The sequence below is a fragment of the Amia ocellicauda genome, chromosome 13 (assembly GCF_036373705.1).
Source record: "Amia ocellicauda isolate fAmiCal2 chromosome 13, fAmiCal2.hap1, whole genome shotgun sequence".
NCBI lineage: Eukaryota > Metazoa > Chordata > Actinopteri > Amiiformes > Amiidae > Amia > Amia ocellicauda.
In genome coordinates this window covers 16,986,137-17,011,389 of record NC_089862.1, presented here as the reverse complement: position 1 = coordinate 17,011,389, position 25,253 = coordinate 16,986,137, and the positions used below count along the sequence as shown (strand labels likewise).

At 37.5% G+C, this 25,253-nt stretch overlaps 1 protein-coding gene across 1 annotated transcript in view; it reads right to left on the bottom strand.

The window, feature by feature from the left end:
• The window catches only part of clnk (cytokine dependent hematopoietic cell linker), a 29,058-nt gene extending 4,558 nt beyond the window's left edge, over nt 1-24,500 (bottom strand). The window contains exons 1-12 of the mRNA XM_066720021.1: nt 24,351-24,500; nt 12,226-12,285; nt 11,680-11,729; nt 10,631-10,671; nt 8,241-8,388; nt 7,097-7,149; nt 6,598-6,643; nt 4,726-4,782; nt 3,704-3,732; nt 2,756-2,775; nt 877-981; nt 354-369 (exon numbers count right to left, since the gene is read on the bottom strand). Coding sequence (XP_066576118.1) covers nt 354-369; nt 877-981; nt 2,756-2,775; nt 3,704-3,732; nt 4,726-4,782; nt 6,598-6,643; nt 7,097-7,149; nt 8,241-8,388; nt 10,631-10,633 — 477 coding nt within the window. The 5' untranslated portion in view covers nt 10,634-10,671; nt 11,680-11,729; nt 12,226-12,285; nt 24,351-24,500. The remainder of the gene's footprint in view (nt 1-353; nt 370-876; nt 982-2,755; nt 2,776-3,703; nt 3,733-4,725; nt 4,783-6,597; nt 6,644-7,096; nt 7,150-8,240; nt 8,389-10,630; nt 10,672-11,679; nt 11,730-12,225; nt 12,286-24,350) is intronic.
• Between the last annotated feature and the right edge of the window lie 753 nt (nt 24,501-25,253).

The following is a 25,253-nucleotide window of genomic DNA, read 5'->3' as shown; positions in this document are numbered from 1 at the left end:
AGAATATTTTTTAGGAATAGTACATACATTTTGAGAAAGTAATAATGTCAGTACATTGACATTGTATATTATATTTTTTTTTCAAGTCTATATTATTTTTAAATGTATTTGTCTGGTTGAAAAAATAAAAATGGAAATATAACAGACGTATCTGTTGTCAGACACAGCATATCCCCTGTAGATTAGCTTGTGCTATTCTAATGTAATCTGATTGAATTCAAGTGAAAAATTATATTTTAAAATGTTCATGTTTATTATTTATAAGTTTCTATTAATATAAAGTTGGTTAATTGTAAATTCTTCACAATTTATTGTAAATTCAGTCATGAAAAACTTGAAAACAAAACACTTACATTTCTTCTTGCTGGGCTATATATTGTATAGAAACAATAGATTAAAAAACAACAATTATATGAACTTTACAAAATGTCTATGAAATACAACAGCACCATACAGGTAGCACCATATAGTGGGATATAATTTACAGTACATACGTGCGTATGAATATATATATATATATATATATATATATATATATATATATATATATATATATATATATTATGGAGTTTAAACATATAAAATATTGCTTTCAGCAAAGCTTTACCTTAAAACACCACAAATGAAGGACTTTAGTCATGAATGCACTTTATTCTTAGGTGACAAAATATTGATGTATAAAAGTATCTGATTAGAAAACAAACACATTTTGCAGGGCCTTTCTAATATAATAATAATAATAATAATAATAATAATAATAATAATAATAATAATAATAATAATAATAATATGTTTTTGCCTTGGCTGTTGCTACTTAAATGTTATGCTCAACCGGGAATAAATTTGAATTAGTATTTGGATATTTCCATTACTTACACTGGCATTAGAGGTGCCTCAGAGTGTGTACTTGGTGAATCTGGTTTTGAAATCCTTGGTTCTGGAGGAAGAGGCTGGCGTTCTCTTGGAACTGGCTTAGGAGGTCTAGAAAACCCAATAAACACATATAAAAGATGTTCATTTTATCCGGAGGGTATGTGTGGTTAAAAAACATTTCCTGAATAGCTGATGCTTTACTTCTGGGATAGACTTACAGCTGTAGGGAACATAGGAGCAGTGTCTATACAGTGTTTATATACACTCACCTAAAGGATTATTCGGAACACCATACTAATACTGTGTTTGACCCCCTTTCGCCTTCAGAACTGCCTTAATTCTACGTGGCATTGATTCAACAAGGTGCTGAAAGCATTCTTTAGAAATGTTGGCCCATATTGATAGGATAGCATCTTGCAGTTGATGGAGATTTGTGGGATGCACATCCAGGGCACGAAGCTCCCGTTCCACCACATCCCAAAGATGCTCTATTGGGTTGAGATCTGGTGACTGTGGGGGCCAGTTTAGTACAGTGAACTCATTGTCATGTTCAAGAAACCAATTTGAAATGATTTGACCTTTGTGACATGGTGCATTATCCTGCTGGAAGTAGCCATCAGAGGATGGGTACATGGTGGTCATAAAGGGATGGACATGGTCAGAAACAATGCTCAGGTAGGCCGTGGCATTTAAACGATGCCCAATTGGCACTAAGGGGCCTAAAGTGTGCCAAGAAAACATCCCCCACACCATTACACCACCACCACCAGCCTGCACAGTGGTAACAAGGCATGATGGATCCATGTTCTCATTCTGTTTACGCCAAATTCCGACTCTACCATCTGAATGTCTCAACAGAATTCGAGACTCATCAGACCAGGCAACATTTTTCCAGTCTTCAAATGTCCAATTTTGGTGAGCTTGTGCAAATTGTAGCCTCTTTTTCCTATTTGTAGTGGAGATGAGTGGTACCCGGTGGGGTCTTCTGCTGTTGTAGCCCATCCGCCTCAAGGTTGTACGTGTTGTGGCTTCACAAATGCTTTGCTGCATACCTCGGTTGTAACGAGTGGTTATTTCAGTCAAAGTTGCTCTTCTATCAGCTTGAATCAGTCGGCCCATTCTCCTCTGACCTCTGGCATCAACAAGGCATTTTCGCCCACAGGACTGCTGCATACTGGATGTTTTTCCCTTTTCACACCATTCTTTGTAACCCTAGAAATGGTTGTGCGTGAAAATCCCAGTAACTGAGCAGATTGTGAAATACTCAGACCGGCCCGTCTGGCACCAACAACCATGCCACGCTCAAAATTGCTTAAATCACCTTTCTTTCCCATTCAGACATTCAGTTTGGAGTTCAGGAGATTGTCTTGACCAGGACCACACCCCTAAATGCATTGAAGCAACTGCCATGTGATTGGTTGGTTAGATAATTGCATTAATGAGAAATTGAACAGGTGTTCCTAATAATCCTTTAGGTGAGTGTATATATATGTCTACTAGAAACAGCCTAGTAAACTTTACTATCAGCAGAACTTTATTTTGCTTATAAACTTTGCCATTGTTTTAATAAATAAAAAATGGAGCACAGTATTTGTAACTCATAATTCCAGATATTTACAATATAATTTGGGATTTCATACACAATGTGTAACTTGCAATGCATCTGGGTGTGAATGTCTCCATACTGTACTATGACAGTGAGCACCCTGAGCAATATCGTAACCTTTTAGGAGAGAAGTAATTGGATAAAAAAATAAATAAACAATACATTCATTTATACAGCTCTGGAAGAAATTAAGAGACCGCTTATCATTGATTTCTGAATTTGGAGTGGTCTCTTAATTTTTTCCAGAGCTGTATGTGATTTACCGTCAATTATTACCTTGGTGGAGGCTGTACATTCTGAAAAACAAAAAACAAGACAGGTATTCTATTTAGATAAATAATTGTACTGCTACTCCCTGAATGGTTCTACCCTGAGCAAAAATAGGTGCGTTCATTTATAGGTCAATACCTCAAGACCTCAAGTCCATATATAGGATAATATTGGAAGAATCGATTAATATTAATTCAATACTGATTAATATGCACATAACAGATTATATTGGGTAGCAAATAATATATAACACATATGTCCTGATTGTGCCAATGTTGTGAAATTCCTCCCTCCAACTACTGTAACCTTGTAGGCAACTCTTAGAGACAACAAATAACTTATTTAGTCTGGTTTACGCCCCACTTCCACTGACAGTGTCGAACTTGAAATGTTTTGTGACCACAGAGACAGGATGTCTGCGCAGAGTGTATTGTGTGAAGGAATCAAAACAGCGCAGGGTGAGCCGCGCTGAAGGCCACTAAGAAAACAGGCCCCTGGATCACAATCCTTCACTAGCAACAGACTTGTACAGGAGTTTATAGGTACTTACATACTGGGTGAAAGCCATGCAACTAAAACAACTTAGTTACATTCTGATTAACTGTTACATTTCTCACAATAGTAACCCTTTATTATCAGTTAAAGTCACCCAGCCACTAGCATAAACTATATTTTATCAGTCAAACGAACAGAGTAGGGGTTGGCAATTCCAGACCTCGGAGGCTGCAACTCGGAAGGTTTTATTGGTACCAGTCTATTATGTTGCCCTGGGTAATAATGGACCTATTATCTTGATTACTTATTAACTAAGTAGAGGTAGTATAATGAAAACCCAAAATGTCTTCAGCTCTTGAGAACTGGAATTTCCTATTTCTGAGTTTATGGCCTTTATGATTCTAAAGTATGCTAATGAGGACATACATTATTCAAACCTTACATTATGTCAAACCTTACCTGGAAATCTGCAATATTAGTTCTTTCACCTAAAGGAAAGGGGATATTTTGAAATATTACAGACTTCTCTGGAATTATTTTGAAATAATAGAGGGAAACATAGCAAAACAAAAGGCAAAGGCTAGAACAGGAATACAATATGTTTTGGTGACACTTAGCTAAATGATAACATCTCCATTTGTTATGAACCAGACATTTATGTACTATTTGTTGTACTTCTCTATAATGCCTAACATAAATATTTACTTAATCTTAAAGTATGTGACAGTTAAACTGAGATTATGTGTATTTATGTGACACTGATGACAGTGTTAAAGATGCAATTGTCCAAATGTGGGTCACCTATGAAGGATGCCCGTGTTTCCCTAGATGAAACCTTTTCCATGTGACATAGGTTTCATACTTTTCCCTATATACAGTTACAAAAGAGATACATTTTAAAGTTAGGTTTGAATACATTGCTGATAAAGTTATGTAATGCCTGTATTTGCGTAAGAATAAATATCAATGACAAAGTGTAAAATTAAATTAAATTAAATTAAATACAGGTGCTTTTAGCCTGCACAACTGCATTACATCATTTAAATGTGTGTAAAGTATGGCCTGGACCAATATAAACCACTTAAAAACACAGTCCTTGATTTAGAGCCCAAAACTCTTGAGCATGTTCTTCATCGGCACGCTAACACTAGGCCAGCAACTTTCCCTGAAGGTACCACTTCCTTTCCTTTCTAACACAGCTCCAAATGGCAGCTCCATGTAATTACTCTTTTGGTGTAATTAATAAAGGGGATAAAATAAAACACACCAGATGTCAGATGTTAGGAAGATAGTGATCAGAGGGACTGGAGCTGAGTATGTTCTTTAATCACTGCCTGACTAACTGACTGACTTGGCAACCGCTTCCAGACGCACATCTCCTCTTTAGACATATACTAAAGCATTGGTTACAAAGTTCCATTATAATCACTACACAGCACACTTTAATGGCCTCTTTTTCAAAAGACACATAACAAAATTACCAGCTGTTGGAATAATTGGGATCCTGGTTGGTTTTGAGTCTCTGTTCACACTTGGTCCTAAAGAAAAATAAAGCAAACAAGAGTCAAACACTATTCTAAGCATTTCTGTGAAGGAACTGTTCATAGTATTCCAGCAAATGCATACATCTGATCTTCTCTGAAATTATATAATGTACCACACATTGTATATTTAAATGAAATAGAAGGTTGATCCAATGGAATATTAAATCAATATATATTTCAATTACAACCAAAAAGTACAAAACTAAAGTTAGATTTTAAAAAACATTTACATTTTTCTACTGAGAAATTAACAGCTAGAAATTCTTAGGATTATCCCTGCAAACGTTTGAGAGAATACAACAGAAAATCCATCTTCAAACTTGCAGGGACTTGTTGTACCTGGCAGATGAGCTAACATAGCTGCAGGAAATAAATAAATACGTATTTGAACTCTCAGCTGGACCTGTCATATATGTATTACCTATATACACTCACCTAAAGGATTATTAGGAACACCATACTAATACTGTGTTTGACCCCCTTTCGCCTTCAGAACTGCCTTAATTCTACGTGGCATTGATTCAACAAGGTGCTGAAAGCATTCTTTAGAAATGTTGGCCCATATTGATAGGATAGCATCTTGCAGTTGATGGAGATTTGTGGGATGCACATCCAGGGCACGAAGCTCCCGTTCCACCACATCCCAAAGATGCTCTATTGGGTTGAGATCTGGTGACTGTGGGGGCCAGTTTAGTACAGTGAACTCATTGTCATGTTCAAGAAACCAATTTGAAATGATTCGACCTTTGTGACATGGTGCATTATCCTGCTGGAAGTAGCCATCAGAGGATGGGTACATGGTGGTCAAAAAGGGATGGACATGGTCAGAAACAATGCTCAGGTAGGCCGTGGCATTTAAACGATGCCCAATTGGCACTAAGGGGCCTAAAGTGTGCCAAGAAAACATCCCCCACACCATTACACCACCACCACCAGCCTGCACAGTGGTAACAAGGCATGATGGATCCATGTTCTCATTCTGTTTACGCCAAATTCCGACTCTACCATCTGAATGTCTCAACAGAAATCGAGACTCATCAGACCAGGCAACATTTTTCCAGTCTTCAACTGTCCAATTTTGGTGAGCTTGTGCAAATTGTAGCCTCTTTTTCCTATTTGTAGTGGAGATGAGTGGTACCCGGTGGGGTCTTCTGCTGTTGTAGCCCATCCGCCTCAAGGTTGTACGTGTTGTGGCTTCACAAATGCTTTGCTGCATACCTCGGTTGTAACGAGTGGTTATTTCAGTCAAAGTTGCTCTTCTATCAGCTTGAATCAGTCGGCCCATTCTCCTCTGACCTCTAGCATCAACAAGGCATTTTCACCCCCACAGGACTGCCGCATACTGGATGTTTTTCCCTTTTCACACCATTCTTTGTAAACCCTAGAAATGGTTGTGCGTGAAAATCCCAGTAACTGAGCAGATTGTGAAATACTCAGACCGGCCCGTCTGGCACCAACAACCATGCCATGCTCAAAATTGCTTAAATCACCTTTCTTTCCCATTCAGACATTCAGTTTGGAGTTCAGGAGATTGTCTTGACCAGGACCACACCCCTAAATGCATTGAAGCAACTGCCATGTGATTGGTTGGTTAGATAATTGCATTAATGAGAAATTGAACAGGTGTTCCTAATAATCCTTTAGGTGAGTGTATGTACAAGCAATAGTGCTATATCTCAAGAATTATTATGATTTATTTACTGGCAGATGCCCTTATCCAGTGGGGATTGCTGCCTACATAAAGCTAATTACCGCCAACATTTCTGCTAAAATAATTGTAGAAATAAAATAATTTCTAACATAAATTACCTGAGGTATTTCTTTTGGGAAGTTTTGGAGGAGCATTCAGTAATCTCTACAATGAATACATACAAAACATATACTGTAACTGACAATTTACATCATTTGAAAGGGATCGAGCAGTTCTAATAATTGGTTTGAGTGAAGCAAAAAGTAATGACAAGGATCCCTCCCTCCCCCATTCCTTGAGAACCTGCTATTTGAGACAAACATTTAAAAAATAAATGTCAAACCTGTCAAACAGCATTTTCTGAGTTGCTCTTGTCTGTGTTTGGGTTTAGTTACTCATTTTGGTAAATGAAAAGTCATGGGATTTATTTTCTTTTAAAAGCAATGTTTGGTTTTAGCAGAGTTTTATATTATTTTTTCATAGACATTGCCCTCTCTACCCACACATTCTGCAAATCACATTATTATTGGCTCACTGTTTATTTACATCATTCATCATAACATTGTCAATATTATTAAATTGTTTTGTGTGATTGAGGACAGTGTACACTATACCTACCCTCGGGGCCAGAGAGGAGTGTTGTGGTGGTCGAGGCAGATCACGTCTTCTATCTATATCAATAAATACATACATGGAAATAATACATGAATAAATAAATATTGCATTGTACTAAATTGACATATTTAATATTGTTTAAAAATGAAATGATTCCAAATCATCACACACACACTTTCTGTAATAGGAGTAACATAGCCTACCACTAGATGGCGTAAAGAAAACATTTTCCCAGAGTCCTGGTTTTAATCAATTCATCTGACAGTTCAGAACAATCTAACATGTAGCACAATATAAGCAAATCACTTGTTTTTGACACTCTATTTTGCATTTAAGAGTATCAATCTTTTACAATTGGCAAGGACATTATTTTCTGGAATAGAAGGTTTTTTGTGAGTAATATTTCAGGTAATTGCTGAGCGTAATGTTAATTTGATTACATATAGAAGAAGAACACAAAATGATGAGACCAAGCTGTAAGAGTTCCAGGACATGTCAGAGTCTAAGCTTTCAGAAACAGGTTTTTGGCAAGGATTGGATTTCCTAGAAACATTGCATTTTGTACTGAATATTCTGTGGCAAAGGTCTCTGCAGCAGAGCTACACCTGGCTCTTTTGGTTTTAATTTGTAGTGTAATTTAATTGATGAGATTTCAATGTATTCTTTAATGAACAATCAAGGTGAATTTCTGTGCCGCTCTGCTTCAGGTTTAATTATAAACACCAAACTTTCACTAGTAGACAACACAGGAAAGTAACATACATATTCTTGTGAGTCTTGGGATTATAATTAATGCATTGATATTTACAGGTTCAATATCACAATTGAGAATTGTGGCCAGTTTGTGGTAGATTATATAGACATTGGCATCTATCTGCTTATTATAGACTGTGTGTTCTCACAACTCTGTGCTTTCCTGACATGAGTCCTTTAATGAAGTCACTGTGGGTGAGCAGCCTCCTCTGATGTTTCTTCCTGTCATGATTGAGCACCCACTATTGTTTGAAGCATACCTGCTGCAGTATGTAGGCACTATATATAGATTGAAACAATATGGATGAAGCAAATGTACTGTATTCTATATATATATCTGTATATAATATATGCAAGGTTTATTTCTAAAAGTAAGACATATTCCAGGGGTAACCTGCATAGTCTGGCTCAGAATCCAAGGGTCTTGCAGGTAGGATCCTGACGCGTTCTGGTTCCTCCTCTACAGTGTTGTATTCAGTTTCATGGGGATGTCCAGGGTTAAAGCATCTATTGTCAGTCACAATGCTCTGAACTCCATGCTCCTGTTTTTAATATAATAACCGTGACTTGAATTTAAAGGTCCTTTGCAGAAGTAAACAACTAATAATGGATATATACTGGCCATACACATAACAATTGTTTAATTCACACATGGATGGAATGTAATTGTTGCATGAACATATATTAAGGTGAAAAGTGGAATGCTTCATAGTGGAAAGCCCCAAAGGTACACAGATGTGCAAGTGAATGCCTCACAGTTGGCCATCAGCTACTTATGGTTGAACAATTCTAACAAACCTGAAATGTGACTAATTTACCCTGTAGCCATGAACCACCTGCCAGGAGGATCGACAGATGATGTTGTTTCTGCATTGTATGACATCACAAAAGGCAACAGGCCACAGAGATACATATCTCAACAGAAACCATGGGAAACCGGTTGCAAGTTACAAATCTGAGAACCCATTGACCACACGCTGTGCTGCCTGTGACGGCAAGATGGCATCAACAATAAACATGTCCCACAAGTTGCATATAATGTTTGGCTCTAATTCAGTAATGCTCAACATACATGATGGCCAATTTAAACACCCCAGGTGACCATACAGAGACAAAAGTAATCAACCTTCAAGTTACTTGTTTGCTTACTACCATGATGGTGGAGTGTCAAAGGTGACAACACCCAAACCACCACACACTATCACAATCTGTTACCCTGTATTAACTCTTTGTATCTGAGCACAACTGATGTCTGGATATCTGGATTGCTGGATTCTTCAATGTCTTAGAACCCTTTAAAAGCTAAGGGATTTTCTTTACACATTTACAGCATTGTTGTTCAATATTTTTGAGAAATTCTGGTATTTTGTCCTTTTTATATATTTCTAGAATACAGAATTGCAATGTATGTATGAAGGTGATCATTTGCACATATTCTGTTTGACTTAGGTGTAGTCCCTGCAGTCCTTCTTGCGGGTTGCATCTGATGCCATGCAGACCCTCATACTTAATGAAGATAAGTCTCATTCTTTATAATGACAGTGATTAACAAGATCCACAGAAGGGGTTTCAGTGTCCTTCACACTGCAATAGTTAGAACCTGTCTTCCAAAATAACCAGAAAATTCTGGGCCAATTTTATTGTGTATGTTAATTGTCACAGATGGCTAACAGCAGTGAGGTCAATGGTGTTCAAAGCCAACAGCAATTCTTTCAATATGTATTTCTTACAATACCTCTTTCACAGATTAAATACGGTGCCTTGCAAAAGTATTCAGACCCTCTCAGAGTTTTCACATTTTGTTGCTTTAAAGCTTGCAGTCTGGGAAGCTTAGGATAGAAGGAAAAATGGATGAAGCAAAGTACAGACAAATACTGGAGGAAAACCTATTTCAGTCTGATAAAGACATAAAACGAGTGGAAATTCACCTTTCAGCAGGACAAGAAGAATCCAAAGCACAAGAGCAAAGCTGCACTGGAATGGCTAAAGAATAAGAAACTAAATGTCCTTGAGAGGCCCAGTCAAAGTCCTGACTTGAATCATATGGAGAATCCATGGAAAGACCTGAAAACTGTTGTCCTTAAGCGATCCCCAAGCAACTTGAGAGACCTTGACCAAATCTGCTAAAAAGAATAGGCACAAATTGCACCGAGCCAGTGTGCAGAGGTGGTAGAGACTTACCCTAAAATACTTGCAGCTGTAATAACTGCCAAAGGCTTCAACCAGATATTGAATTGATGGGTCTGAATACTGATACAATCAACATATTTCAATGTTTTCTCTTTAGTTTTTGCTGAAATGTTCTGTAACTTATCTTACCCTTAAAAGTTTTCAGTTTGAACATTCAAGTTTTGAATAAAATATAATTTGGTATAACATTATTTTATTTTATGATATAAAAATGGGTATGCATCAATTTTTAATTTCACAAAATGGGACACCTTAGGAAGGGTCTGAATACTTCTGCATGGCACTGTATATTTTAAATACAGTTTTAACATTAGTTTTTTGTGGTGTTCATCTAGCTTGTTTGAGGACATAACAGTGTTCAGCAGTTCCTCCAGTCCAACCAGCAGAGGCCACTCTAACAACACTCCTGGCCCAATGTTCATCATTTTCTGTATTTGTTCTAGAATAAGTGAAATCAGCACACACAGTCCAAATATTACTCAATTTCACAATATTGTAAGAACTCGGTAGTAGGCTACTTTTAAATCAATATAATTACCTCCCAATACAACCCCCCTCCTCCCTCTCTCTTTCTCTCTATATATCATTACTCACCATTATTGTTGGAAGCTCATAGCTGTTCACTCTTCTTAGTCCTGGCAAGCACAAATTTAACTTTCATTTACGGTTTCAAGTCACCCAACTAAACTGTGTTCTTTTATGATGCAATATATTGTATGTAATCTTAAACTTTTTACTAGGTGTTTTCTCTACAGACTACAATATATGTACAAGTCATCACATAGATTTTAAATACAAATAAAGGGGGTGATTCAGTATTTGCAAATGTAACAGGCCACCCCTGTCAAAGCACGGCTGTCAGTGGGGACGGGATTACCACCCCTCAGCTGGGGGCTGTTCTGGTTATCCACACCTCCTAACTGGATGCAGCTGAGGTGCTGAGGGCAGTCTCAACCGGCGCTCTCACCACAACTGTGCCTCACCTTATTTAATACTCTTATTTTTCTTTAGTAGATACACTTGTACTGTAAGCACTGGTCCTGCCTTGGAGCCCTGTTTGAAGGCCCCTGCCGTGTTTGTGTGTGTCTTTTGTCTTTCTTTATTTGTTTATTATTTTACTTTGTTGTTTTTGAACCCTCCACAGTGTATAAAGGCTCCTCCATGAGGCGGATACTTAATTTTTTTTTATGGCTAAACCGAAAGGCTTCCAAGAAAAACGCCCACCGGCATTGAACCCCACTTGACACGTCCTGTCATCCTGTCACAGCATAACATAAGCATCATCTTTTCCCACCATGTATTTATATATATTTGTTCCATATAGATTGTGCAGTTGTATCAGCAGTATCACACTAATTTTGAGAAAGACACACTGATGTAATGGAACAAACAATATCAACTTAAACAGAGGACCGTGCCTTTGACACTGCAGAGAATATTTCCAAATAATCATGACATTTAAGTGTATGTTGTACTTACAATTTAAAACTAAAAAATATAATTTAAAGGTTAAGATTGTAATTCAGTTACACATCAACACGTGCAATTTGTGTTATATCGTGGTAGAAAAAATATCTGCTTTTTTATTTGTAACTCTTGTAGGCAAAAGATTGCTTATCAAGCATTGGTGCTGTGGCACATACCTCTACTAAAAAAGTATTCTTCTGCTGCAAAATGCACCGGATTCCTGGATCTATAAAAGAGTATTTGCTTTTTAGAAGATATGACTATTCAGTTCATGTGTCTTGGTCCACAGAATACACATTTCTGACTGCTCATATTTTAGCTAACATACTGAAAGATGTGGCACATTTGACACTGACCCCTACAAGAATTTAAATAAATGCGGTTTAGCTAGTGAACATAAACAACAATAGAAGTAAGGAAAGTCATTACATAATGGTCAAGTGCATTCATTTTGGGGGGAAACATGAATCCCATATTATGAGTTTTACTCTTTTGTTTAGAAGAGAGGATGTTTTTTTTAGTTTTGTTTTGCAGGACTTCAGTTACTCAGAACTATTATGCTCTACTGAAAACATAACACGAGGAACCATATTTAGATCACAAGTCCTCATAAGACATCTTAATAGCTGGATTTAGAAAGGACTGATATAGACAGAAGCTTGTGAATTTGACAAATTCATCACACAAGATTGCAAGGAAAGGACTTGTAAAAAGACACCCACCTGCTTTGCAATTCACAGTTGTTTATTTCTGTTTGTCCTGGTCTTGCCTGCCTTGCAGCCCTGCATTTTGCAAAAGAGGTTAGAATCAGCTTCAGCCTTTGTTAATCCACTTTTGACTGGAGACCCCCTAGCAGTTTTACATATTACACACTGTACATATATATATATATATATATATATATATATATATATACACTCACCTAAAGGATTATTAGAAACACCATACTAATACTGTGTTTGACCCCCTTTCGCCTTCAGAACTGCCTTAATTCTACGTTGCATTGATTCAACAAGGTGCTGAAAGCATTCTTTAGAAATGTTGGCCCATATTGATAGGATAGCATCTTGCAGTTGATGGAGATTTGTGGGATGCACATCCAGGGCACGAAGCTCCCGTTCCACCACATCCCAAAGATGCTCTATTGGGTTGAGATCTGGTGACTGTGGGGGCCAGTTTAGTACAGTGAACTCATTGTCATGTTCAAGAAACCAATTTGAAATGATTCGACCTTTGTGACATGGTGCATTATCCTGCTGGAAGTAGCCATCAGAGGATGGGTACATGGTGGTCATAAAGGGATGGACATGGTCAGAAACAATGCTCAGGTAGGCCGTGGCATTTAAACGATGCCCAATTGGCACTAAGGGGCCTAAAGTGTGCCAAGAAAACATCCCCCACACCATTACACCACCACCACCAGCCTGCACAGTGGTAACAAGGCATGATGGATCCATGTTCTCATTCTGTTTACGCCAAATTCTGACTCTACCATCTGAATGTCTCAACAGAATTCGAGACTCATCAGATCAGGCAACATTTTTCCAGTCTTCAACTGTCCAATTTTGGTGAGCCTCTTTTTCCTATTTGTAGTGGAGATGAGTGGTACCCGGTGGGGTCTTCTGCTGTTGTAGCCCATCCGCCTCAAGGTTGTACGTGTTGTGGCTTCACAAATGCTTTGCTGCATACCTTGGTTGTAACGAGTGCTTATTTCAGTCAAAGTTGCTCTTCTATCAGCTAGAATCAGTCGGCCCATTCTCCTCTGACCTCTAGCATCAACAAGGCATTTTCGCCCACAGGACTGCCGCATACTGGATGTTTTTCCCTTTTCACACCATTCTTTGTAAAGCCTAGAAATGGTTGTGCGTGAAAATCCCAGTAACTGAGCAGATTGTGAAATACTCAGACCGGCCCGTCTGGCACCAACAACCATGCCACGCTCAAAATTGCTTAAATCACCTTTCTTTCCCATTCAGACATTCAGTTTGGAGTTCAGGAGATTGTCTTGACCAGGACCACACCCCTAAATGCATTGAAGCAACTGCCATGTGATTGGTTGGTTAGATAATTGCATTAATGAGAAATTGAACAGGTGTTCCTAATAATCCTTTAGGTGAGTGTATATATATTGTACATTTACAATATATACATATACACATATTACCAAGAATTATCAGAAAAATGATCCTCCCTCTATTGAGGCCTCTTTTTTGTAAAGGGCACTATGACTTCCATATGTAATGCATTACTTCAGACAGCAGTGAACTGCCAGCATTGCGGGAACTGTGAGAACTGTAAGAACTTCATCATGCTAAAAAATAACACAATTATCTCACAGAGCTAAAGTTTAACAGTGGTTCAAGGAGTATATGACTGGCCAACATTTCATTGTCTGCACAGAATCCTGACCTCAATATGTTTGAACACCTCTGGGATAAACTGTAAATCAGGCAGAGACAGTCCAACTTCTCTTGCTTCACAAGAGTATTCCCACAGCTATCTATTAAAATAATGTTCACAACCATTAAGGCTAAGGGTGCACGGGTATACACCCTTTTAAAAACATTTTGATATTTTGCCTTTAAAATGTATATATTTAGGTAAAAAGAAAAGATTGTTCATCAGAATGAAGAGCATGGTTAAACAACTTGAAATAATTGTTGCCTTTTTTAATGCATTTGTTTAACATCAGCATTACAAATTGGAATAGAATGACTAAACTTTGGAAATGAGGCTGGTAATATTTTGGCAAACAATGCTTCATGTAAAGCAGTTACAGATTACATTTACAACAAACAAACACAATTAAATGAAAAATAAATGTTAATTGGGCATCTGTGCCAGAGTTATATACATATATATTCCACAAGCACTCTCTGGTTCTTTTAAAGGGTATTTATTAAGTCCCACTCGCCTCGAGGCACATGCACCCACGCAACACACGTAAGTGGCGGCTGTACTACTAAGGAAAGGAACCCCACCGCCTCTCCATATGTAGCCCCAACTATGCGAGATTGCCGTGCAGGTCCATCTCCCCTGCTGGTATTCACCTATCCCCACATGTTCACCCTTCGTGACACATAACATAAACCAATAACATAATCAGATAATAGTAACTATTATTAGTATTAGTTGGGAGGTAAATCTTTGAGAAAAACCTGCTTCAGTCTGCAATAAAAGACTTGGATGAACATTCGTCTTTCGGTAGTACAATGACGCCAAGCACACAGCCAAAGCAACCCTGGAGTGGCTTAACAACAAGAAAGTGAATATGCTGTCCACCATCAATCCCCATGCAATTTAACATAGCTTGAACAACTTTGCCAAGAAGATATTTGTCCTTCCAAGTATTGACACAGGGGGGTATCTAAGAAATACATTTTATTTGTTTTTAATTGTCATGAACTGTTGTTTCACAAAGAATTTTCTTGCTTCTTCAAAGCATTGAGTTGGTTTTGTAAATCAAAGGGGGGGGGGGAATCCCATTTAACTACATTCAAATTTCAGACTGTTAGGGTGTATACTTCCTATAGCCACTGTATATATATATTATACATGCATTATAGTAATAATTTAAGTAACAAACAGGCTACTCTAATTATAGCTATTAAAACCCACCTGGTATCAGTGGGAAAGCACACAACCTTTTGAGATCTAGGGGAATCCATAACTTCGGTAAATTCAAACTATCTCCAGATTTACTCAAGGTTAAGACTAGAAATTGTTAAAAGTTGAGTACAGAGGACAACAGCCTTATTGGTTTCTTTGTGACCTTTTACTGAAATCCAGGGGGGAAGAATATTAAACTAGAAAGGGCGAAAGAACTATGGAGGTACTATATTGAACTGAAAAATAATAATTTGTAGTATTGTGAAAAGGGCATATTTCTGCTATTTAACATCCAAACACAAGAAAAATATTCTTAGGTTAAGGTGTGGCATGAAGCTGTGAATCATATAAAGAAATTCCACTGTAAATTAAAATCATAATGGCAGTGGTAAGTGATGCATTACTAACAATTAATCATAGCAGAGCACACAATAAAATAGATAGTCTATATGCTGATATGTTGGAAGTGTGTGTTTAAAGTGTTAGAGTTAGGGCTTAATCATTAAAATAGGCATCTCTGTTATAGTAATAATTGTGATGGTTGGCCACATCCTCTGCATTTCCTCAGTGATTGATTATCTATGACTGTCTGATTCATGAAACACTGGGGATCCATCTTTCCATCATCCCCTGATAAAAAAAGAAAAAGAGAAAGAAAAAACACAAGGACTTTGCCTTAATGAAAAAAAGGTTAAAAACAACTTAACAGGATTTCGGTAAAGCAGCTGTGTAAGAGGTAGCTTACACAGCAAAACTTTTTGCAGGTCAAGCAGAAAAGAAACAAGCAAGAAGAAAGAGAAACATCTGTTGGTTAAAGTTCTCACAGAAGCATGTACTGTGTAATTATGTTTGGAGAAGCCAATGGATACTTTCCTATGTTTTAAATACTTGAATATTGTTAAAAATGCTTTCAAAATAATATAAAGCATGTATTTGAACAACAATAACAAAGAGCCTGCTGAGAAACAAAGCAATAGTATATACATACTTACTACATATTAACAATTAGGCTATGACAAGAAAAGATGATACTATCAGTAGGATAAAACATGCCACTCTGGTGATAGCTTAAACATCATAGACAATAATAGTGCATGTCTATGGGACTTCCTGAGGGCTGTTTGTAGGGCTGTATGTGGGCCATTGCAATGGAAACTTTTTGAACTATTGCACTTTATTGTTTTCAGTAACTTATTGTGAAGCTCCAGTTGGGTTGTACCTTTGTTTTCATATATTGACTGCCGAAATAACTGTTCAGTATTTCCATCAATTATAGTTTAAGTTTATACTGGGTTCCTTATCTTGTTCTCATTTCATAAGCCTTTTAATATATTAAATGCTTCTCTGTTCAGTCTCTGTTCTCTATCAGACAGCACAAAGTTTAAGCACAAAGTCTAGTTTCAGGTGCATTGTGGTATTCATTCAACACTTTTGATTATGGGACAACCATGAAAGCTTATGAGTTGATCGTACTCAAGCAATTAAAACCGAATGAATAATCTTACACAGAATTTTAAACAGGAGGACAATGGACCCTGTCAATAGCATACGCTTATTCAATTATAGAGGCCAATGCCCATAACTCTCTTCGGACTCTATTTATACTATATGTAAAGTTCTGCAAATACTGCAAACAGTGGACATAAATAGGTCATGTTAACCATAAAAATCAGTTTACAGTGTAACAGAATCAAGTAATCAAGTAATTTAATCAACCCAAAAAACAAATATAATCTATCTGCTGAATGCAAAACTATTATAAAAAGTGTTTTGTTAAGCTTTATACTGATTTTGATTTAATTTAATTTAAGCTGGATTTGGAAAGAAAACAGTTTAGTTAAGGAAAAATACAAAACCAAAGGACAAACTGCTAAAAATATAGGCTGGGAAACAGGGGCATATATATATATATATATATATATATATATATATATATATATCTTTTAAATGGAAATAACATAACCTAAGCCTGAAGCTACAAATTTATCTAACCCATGACCAAGAAAAAACAAACAATGGAACAATGGTGGCAGATCCATGGCTTATATTTAAACTTACATACAATTGCTTAATTGTGTGAAAGAGCTGTTTTACTTTGGAAACAGTTAAAACCATATAATAGGGCTGTGGTTGAGTTCTATCAGCTATTAGGCAAAAGCACACAAAGAAATACATTAGCACAATACTACAATCAAGCACAGAAGTACTATTATCAAAATGTGAGCTCCTCTTAAAAGGTTAAGCACAGTATTTTGCAAATGTTTGCGCCGAGACATAAGCCTGTCTGAAAAGATTTTTGGTAATTCTGTCAGTGAGTTATCAATAGTGATTGCAACACCTGATGTACCTTTGTGTTCGCTTTTCTTGGAGTTGGACAGAGCTAACCTCTGTGAGGGCAGCAATGTCAATTTGTTATCTTTGCAGTAGCAATGCATGTTCCAAGCACCTACATAGCGGTTCTTGAGTACTTTGAATATTTGGATACATTTATTTGTTTTGTCCCACTATAGTGGAAATCCGTTGACAAGCCAGGGAATGATTGTGTTGAGACATTTTTACCCCACCTTTTCCAGGGGCTTCCTCAATTCAGGGAGGTGGAGTACTCCAAGACCAGGTCACCCCAACACCAAAGCACGACCCTGAAATCTTGACACCATCAACATGCCCATCACACTCTGATCGATCATATGCAGCTATGAACTACCAACTTCCAGTGTCTCCAGCCTGTTATCATCATTCATAAAGCCATTGCCATGAGATTGTATAACTGAACAAAATGCCTGCGCAGAACTTAAATGCTTTGTGTATTGCATAGGTATACAAGCATCCTCTGGGTCTGGCTGAACCTATTCCTAGCAACAGACAGCTGTCTCTTATGATATGCATGGGTTATGTTGGGGTTATTGTAAAGCCGACCCCCCCATGGCACAAGTACAGATTAGTAAGGTTCCTCGCAGTCTCGAAACAGCTCCAAAGCGGAGACACAAACTTGACACTGCAAATTTGGCAAATACACTCTTTCAAGTAACCTTGCAAAATGCATTGTCCAACCACACCAGCAATGGCACTGTAGAAGAAAAATGGAACTCACTTTAAGACAGTGTGTATAAGGCCAGTGTCAACACCATTGGCAAGGCAACTAAATAACATGCTGACTGGTATATCGAGAATGACTCCTCTGCTCCTTGCAAATAAGAAACATATACATGAACAACTACTCCTTGACACCAGGGTCAACAATCAGTTTAACTTAAAGAAAACTGATTTTCAGTGTAATCTTAGAACCTTCAACAACAACTGGTGGAACAACAAAGCTGAAAAAGTTCAAACTCTGGCTGATGCAAACAACACCAAAGGCTTTTCTGAAGTGGAGCATCTGTTCCACTTCTAGCAGCAGATGGAGAAAATCTGGTGACCAATGATTCTGACTTTCTCGACCTCTGGAAAGCTAATTTTTCAGAGTTGCTTAATCCATCAGTGGTTGCAGACATCAGTATCCTAGACAAATTAGAACAAAGATCAGTCCTACACACCACAGGCGCTCCTCCTGTCATGAACGAAGTAGCATTAGCTGTCAAAACATTAGCATCTGGAAAAGTACCAGGAAGTGATGGCATTTTCTCTGAAACTTTCAAATATGGTGGTGAAACACTATTTCACACTCTAACAGGTTATTAGAGTTGTCGTTACTGACATCAGGACTTCAATTAAGATGCCACAATTATCACCATCAACAAATACAAGGGTGACCATCATGATTGCAGCAACTATTGTGGAATTTCCCTACTTGCAACTGTATGTTAAATTCTTGGAAAAGTCCTCCAACCTATTTTCAGTAATGTCCTACCTGAAGGGCAATGTGGCTCTCTGTCAACTGCACATGAAGGAAAAGGGACAAAACATGCCATTGTACATTACTTTTACTAACTTTACCATAGCATTTGATATAGTGACCATCCATGCCTATTATTACTTATTCTTAAATATGGTTGTCCACCAACACTAATCAACATCATTAAACAATTTAATTACAACATTTCTGTGTGGTGCTCAGTCTGATACATCTGAAGGGAAAGCAACCCTGGCTATCTGAGAAAGAGGATACTACCCAAAGGCTGCAAGGTCACGTGGTTGTCTCTTGCCTTCCAGCAAAAAGAGGCTGGTTCATAATCTTTATACAAGAAGGGGAGGGCTGCTTGAGTGACAGCACACAGTGGCCAATAGGCAGCATTGTTATACAAAAATGCATTCACTTCAAAGTTGTCTAAAAGCCTCTTGCGGTAATGTGAAAATGTATACAAATTATGGCGCTGGGGTGCTGCCTCACCATAGCAGAACACAAAAAAATAATGAAAAGCATAAAAACATCTGTGAACATTGAAGTGTTTAAGTCTGACATTTATTCACATTCTTAGTTGTTATGATCCACAACAAATGTGCATTTTATTGAAGAAAAAAGTATTAATGCCTCTTCTCTTGCTTTTAGGAGGTAGCACCCCCGCTTATGAGGGTTTATGAGCATGTGTAATTACGATTTAGGCTGGAATTGCTGGAATTATTAATCCCATTTGGGGTGGCAAATTTATTGCCCATAGGTGGACACACTAGATGGCGGTTTTCAACATATTGCTATATTTATATTTATATAAACCTCCATGCCACCCCAGCAGAGCATCTCAGTATCCACTGGAGAAGGGACAAGGAGGACAAAAAGAGAGATACGAATGAAAGTAGACCGGTTTATGACACTGACTGTGAATCTGACCCTTATTATTTAAAACAAACTTTTGGTTTATGGACTGTGACTATTCTTTTGGATTTGCAATTTGGACCTGTTTGCTGTTTTGTCTTACCAGTTGATGTTCAGAGCGGGGTGAGTGACATATGTTGTCTGCAGAATGGGGTTAAGCTAGTGATGATGGGCAAAGGTAACATAGCTACCCAACTGGATGAGACAGAATTTGAAAGCACAATGACGAGGTAGAACAGACATTTAGTCAGAAATGGGCCTTTGAGCTGGCTTTGAGCAGTCATGATGAGAGTGAAGGTTCACAAAACCCAGGAGTGTTTCTAGGTTCAGTGGATTTTATGTCATTGTTGGACAGTGTATTAAAGCAACACCTAGAGACAGCAACTGTCTAAGGGCACTTCCAAAACAGTGCAAAACTAACTATAATATATATATATATATATATATATATATATATATATATATATATATATATACAGATGGATGACAAATTAAAGGAAAAACCTGAATAAATTAGTGGAGGAACATAACGAATGCAGATGCCTCCAAAGAGGTGTACTGCATGATACAATTAAGCAATTAACATCCCATCATGCTCTGTGGCATGGATAAAAATGCAGAGCAGACCTAGTTGACCTTGATTTTGGATCAAGATGCCAAGAGGAAAGGATCTAAGTGACTTTGAAAGAGGGGTCATTATTGGGGCTCGAATGGCAGGAGCTTCAGTCACAAGGACTGCTCAACTGGCTGGTGTTTCAGTGACTAAAGTTACATCTGCATTTAGATCTATGGGAAAGACATCAGTAATAGGGAAATTGTGGTCGAAAGCGCACATTCGATTACTGTGATGCTCGTGCATTACTGCGATAAAAAACAGAAGAGCAACTCTTTACCAGGTGACTGAGAATGTCAATGCAGGACGTAATCAGACTGATCAGGCTATGGCCTTCGCAGTCACCAGATCTCAACCCAATTGAACACCTATGACAGATTCTGGACTGACGTGTTAGACAGCGCTCTCCACCACCATCATCAAAACCCCAAATGAGGTAATATCTTTTGGTAGAATGGTGTTCATCCCTCCAGTAGAGTCCAGAGACTCATAGAATCTGTGCCAAGAGCATTGAAGCTGTTCTGGGGCTCGTGGTGCCCAACACCTTACTGAGACACTCTATGTTGGTTTTTCCTTTAATTTGTCACCTGTCTATATACACTCACCTAAAGGATTATTAGGAACACCATACTAATACTGTGTTTGACCCCCTTTCGCCTTCAGAACTGCCTTAATTCTACGTGGCATTGATTCAACAAGGTGCTGAAAGCATTCTTTAGAAATGTTGGCCCATATTGATAGGATAGCATCTTGCAGTTGATGGAGATTTGTGGGATGCACATCCAGGGAACGAAGCTCCCGTTCCACCACATCCCAAAGATGCTCTATTGGGTTGAGATCTGGTGACTGTGGGGGCCAGTTTAGTACAGTGAACTCATTGTCATGTTCAAGAAACCAATTTGAAATGATTCGACCTTTGTGACATGGTGCATTATCCTGCTGGAAGTAGCCATCAGAGGATGGGTACATGGTGGTCATAAAGGGATGGACATGGTCAGAAACAATGCTCAGGTAGGCCGTGGCATTTAAACGATGCCCAATTGGCACTAAGGGGCCTAAAGTGTGCCAAGAAAACATCCCCCACACCATTACACCACCACCACCAGCCTGCACAGTGCTAACAAGGCATGATGGATCCATGTTCTCATTCTGTTTACGCCAAATTCTGACTCTACCATCTGAATGTCTCAACAGAAATCGAGACTCATCAGACCAGGCAACATTTTTCCAGTCTTCAACTGTCCAATTTTGGTGAGCTTGTGCAAATTGTAGCCTCTTTTTCCTATTTGTAGTGGAGATGAGTGGTACCCGGTGGGGTCTTCTGCTGTTGTAGCCCATCTACCTCAAGGTTGTACGTGCTTCACAAATGCTTTGCTGCATACCTCGGTTGTAACGAGTGGTTATTTCAGTCAAAGTTGCTCTTCTATCAGCTTGAATCAGTCGGCCCATTCTCCTCTGACCTCTAGCATCAACAAGGCATTTTCGCCCACAGGACTGCCACATACTGGATGTTTTTCCCTTTTCACACCATTCTTTGTAAACCCTAGAAATGGTTGTGCGTGAAAATCCCAGTTACTGAGCAGATTGTGAAATACTCAGACCGGCACGTCTGGCACCAACAACCATGCCACTCTCAAAATTGCTTAAATCACCTTTCTTTCCCATTCAGACATTCAGTTTGGAGTTCAGGAGATTGTCTTGACCAGGACCACACCCCTAAATGCATTGAAGCAACTGCCATGTGATTGGTTGGTTAGATAATTGCTTTAATGAGAAATTGAACAGGTGTTCCTAATAATCCTTTAGGTGAGTGTATATACAACTGGCAGTGTGTATCTGTTTGTGTGTGTGTGGGGGGGGGGGGTTGTAATTTACACACACCATCACTCTCACACACATATACAGAACATAATGAACCATACAGTAAAATGTTGATGTTTAAATGTTTATGCATGTTTGTGTTATTTATTTTGGATTCCTATATTTGAGTTTGTGTAAATGTTATTGATTTGAGTTAATGGAATTTAGTTATTGATTTCAGTTATTTTATTTTTATAGTTTCAAGGTGAAATGTTTATAATCTTGAACTTGAATGTTGATAAATTAAACGGACTTTGGGTGGGCATCTCCCTCTGCTCCTAGTTAAATGGAAACAATAGTTTAAATATAATTAGTTGTTGTTTTTATGAACTACGCATCACAAATGAGATGTTACACCCAACATCCACACAAACAAAATAGTCCTATATCCTTCATACCCAGATAAGATATATTAATATTGGGTTGCATTTTACATTAATTATGTTTTTGCATCAATGTGTTAATTTAGTTTATGAATTTATTAATTTGTTTCTGTTTTTACCTATCATTCTGTTTTCTAGACCATTACATTAATATTCATGGTAAAAATAATATTCCATACTTACATACACTTAAAAACAATACAGGCACAGTGGCTGCTTTATTTACTGTTAGATATTCATTTAGTTTACTATTAGAGGGTTGGTAAATGTTTTTAATTATGTCTCTGTTATCTCTTGCTCTCTTAATTTAAATAACAACCAATTTAATAGGCACACAGTGGGGTTGCCCCTTTCTCAAACCACACCAGCAAAGCATGTCTCCTCTGTGTTCGCAGCCAGAAGTGGTGCCGTGAAATTCACAGCTGTGACTCTCTTGCAACTTTTTGCGATCACGGCATGCAAATATTTTTTATTTAATTGGGCCCAAAGTAAGAATCATTGGCAATCGTTTTTTATTTTATTGTATTTTTTTAAATGTGAAACTTAAATCAATGAGATTTATTTGTCAATACTACATCAGTGGAGCTCTGAAACATTGTTTCAGCTTTACATGTAATACTTGAAATAAATAAAATAATCTGTTAGACAAATATAGTACCCTCTGCCCTGCTGGTTTTTGTTCCAACTGAGGTCTTAATTGCTTAATTGAACCCTTAATTCAATTAAGTAATGAAGACCTAGGTTGGAACAAAAATGTTTTTCACTATGTCAATGATAACGAGAAAATATCTTCTCTGGTTGCTAACACAATAATCTTCTAAAACTACATGAGATCAATAAAATCCTTCACAATACCTTATTTCATTTAAACACACACAACAATGGGAGAGTTAAAAATATAGTCATGGAGAAAAGCTTGCCAAACGAGAGAAAAATGAGACTGTGGAAATAAGACTTTGATATGCATTCACTTTTTTTGACTCTTCTTTGCTATTTTCACTGAATCTGATCCCTTATTCACCTTGAGTTGTCGTATTTGATATAGACTGAAAAGACTGAAACAGGTACCAACCAAAAAAAAAAAATGCAAACATTTATCATGTTTCTCAATACAATATCCATTTCCTTAGAGGGAAAGTATTGATCGGCTTGTGCCCAAAGTCTCTTAGCAAATATTTGAACATTAGTTTTCAATGGAAGACAGAGTTGGAAATATGATTTACCAGCCAATGGCAGAAATTGACTGAATCACTTTCTCCAATACATAATTTTTCAAATTAAATCAACACAAAATTAGAAACATTTTCATTTTGAAAAATCTGGTGAAATGTCTTAGCTACATTTCTCTTCATTTTAAAAGCAACAACAAAAAGAGCACAACATATAAGAACTAAAACAGAAACATTAATCCCTGATGCCAACATCAATTAAACAGGTGTTCTGAAAACGTACGCATACGGCACAAATGTTTCTGCTATTGAACGTTCAGAAAAAGCTTATGAAGTAACCCTTATCTTTTGAATCTCCACCATATGTTCTCATTGTCTGTGGACACATTTTTACATTTTTTACATATTGTTGAACAGAAATAGTGTATTTTATTTCCACTACAAAATGAAACAAGTCACATACCTTTCTAACAGAATCAAACCTTGGTTCCAGCTGTAACATCTAAGACTTCTGTTAATTTCAAATGACTTTGTAAAGCTTGATAACTCTTTGCCCAGTTCTTATTTATAGAATATGAATACTAAGTGCTCAAAGGCCCTGCAGCACAAGGTCATTTTTTTCCTGTGTGGTTTCCCTTGTTATGGTATAGTTTCATTTCCTCTTTGATTACCATCTGTCTTCTCATATATACTGATACTTATCAGTGCTCTGCAGTTTGTTCATTGCCACTCAGTCACTACGTTCAATGCCTTTCCCAACTATCTTTTATCTGCAATCAAATACTTGCTTGGTCTGACTTCAACATTTGAAGAAACCCCAAAATGCTGAGGAACAATCGAGAGCATTTATAAATCTGTAGTATAAAACCTTTTCAGAGGACAATCCATCCATCCATCCATTGTAGTCTTAGTCGTCAGTAACCTTTTACATCTTCTACCTTTAAATGACAAGATTTCAAATTGATTTAATTTCTCGATTTTCAAAAGGTTGTTCTGGGACAAAATGATAGTTATATAGAGCATTTCCAGTGAAAAAGATCTCCACCTCAGCATACAGAACAATAGAAATAAATTAAAGTGCAAGTCTGAGCATTAGAGATGCCACTTAGAAATGACACTTCCTTATACATAGTTCCTAACCTATTCAGAAATAATTTCAAATTATAACCCAGGACACACACGATAACAAAAGAGTGGAAATTAAAACTTTAAACGCACCTAAAAGTGTAGACTAAGAAGGCCACCAGTGACGCTGTCAGTTACAAGCTGAAGTGGCCAAAGCTCATGCTAAAAGTAAGAGCTGCTGTTCTATTCTTAACAAACAGCTACAGAGAACGTACTTTTGCTTGATTTTGTACAAAGGTGT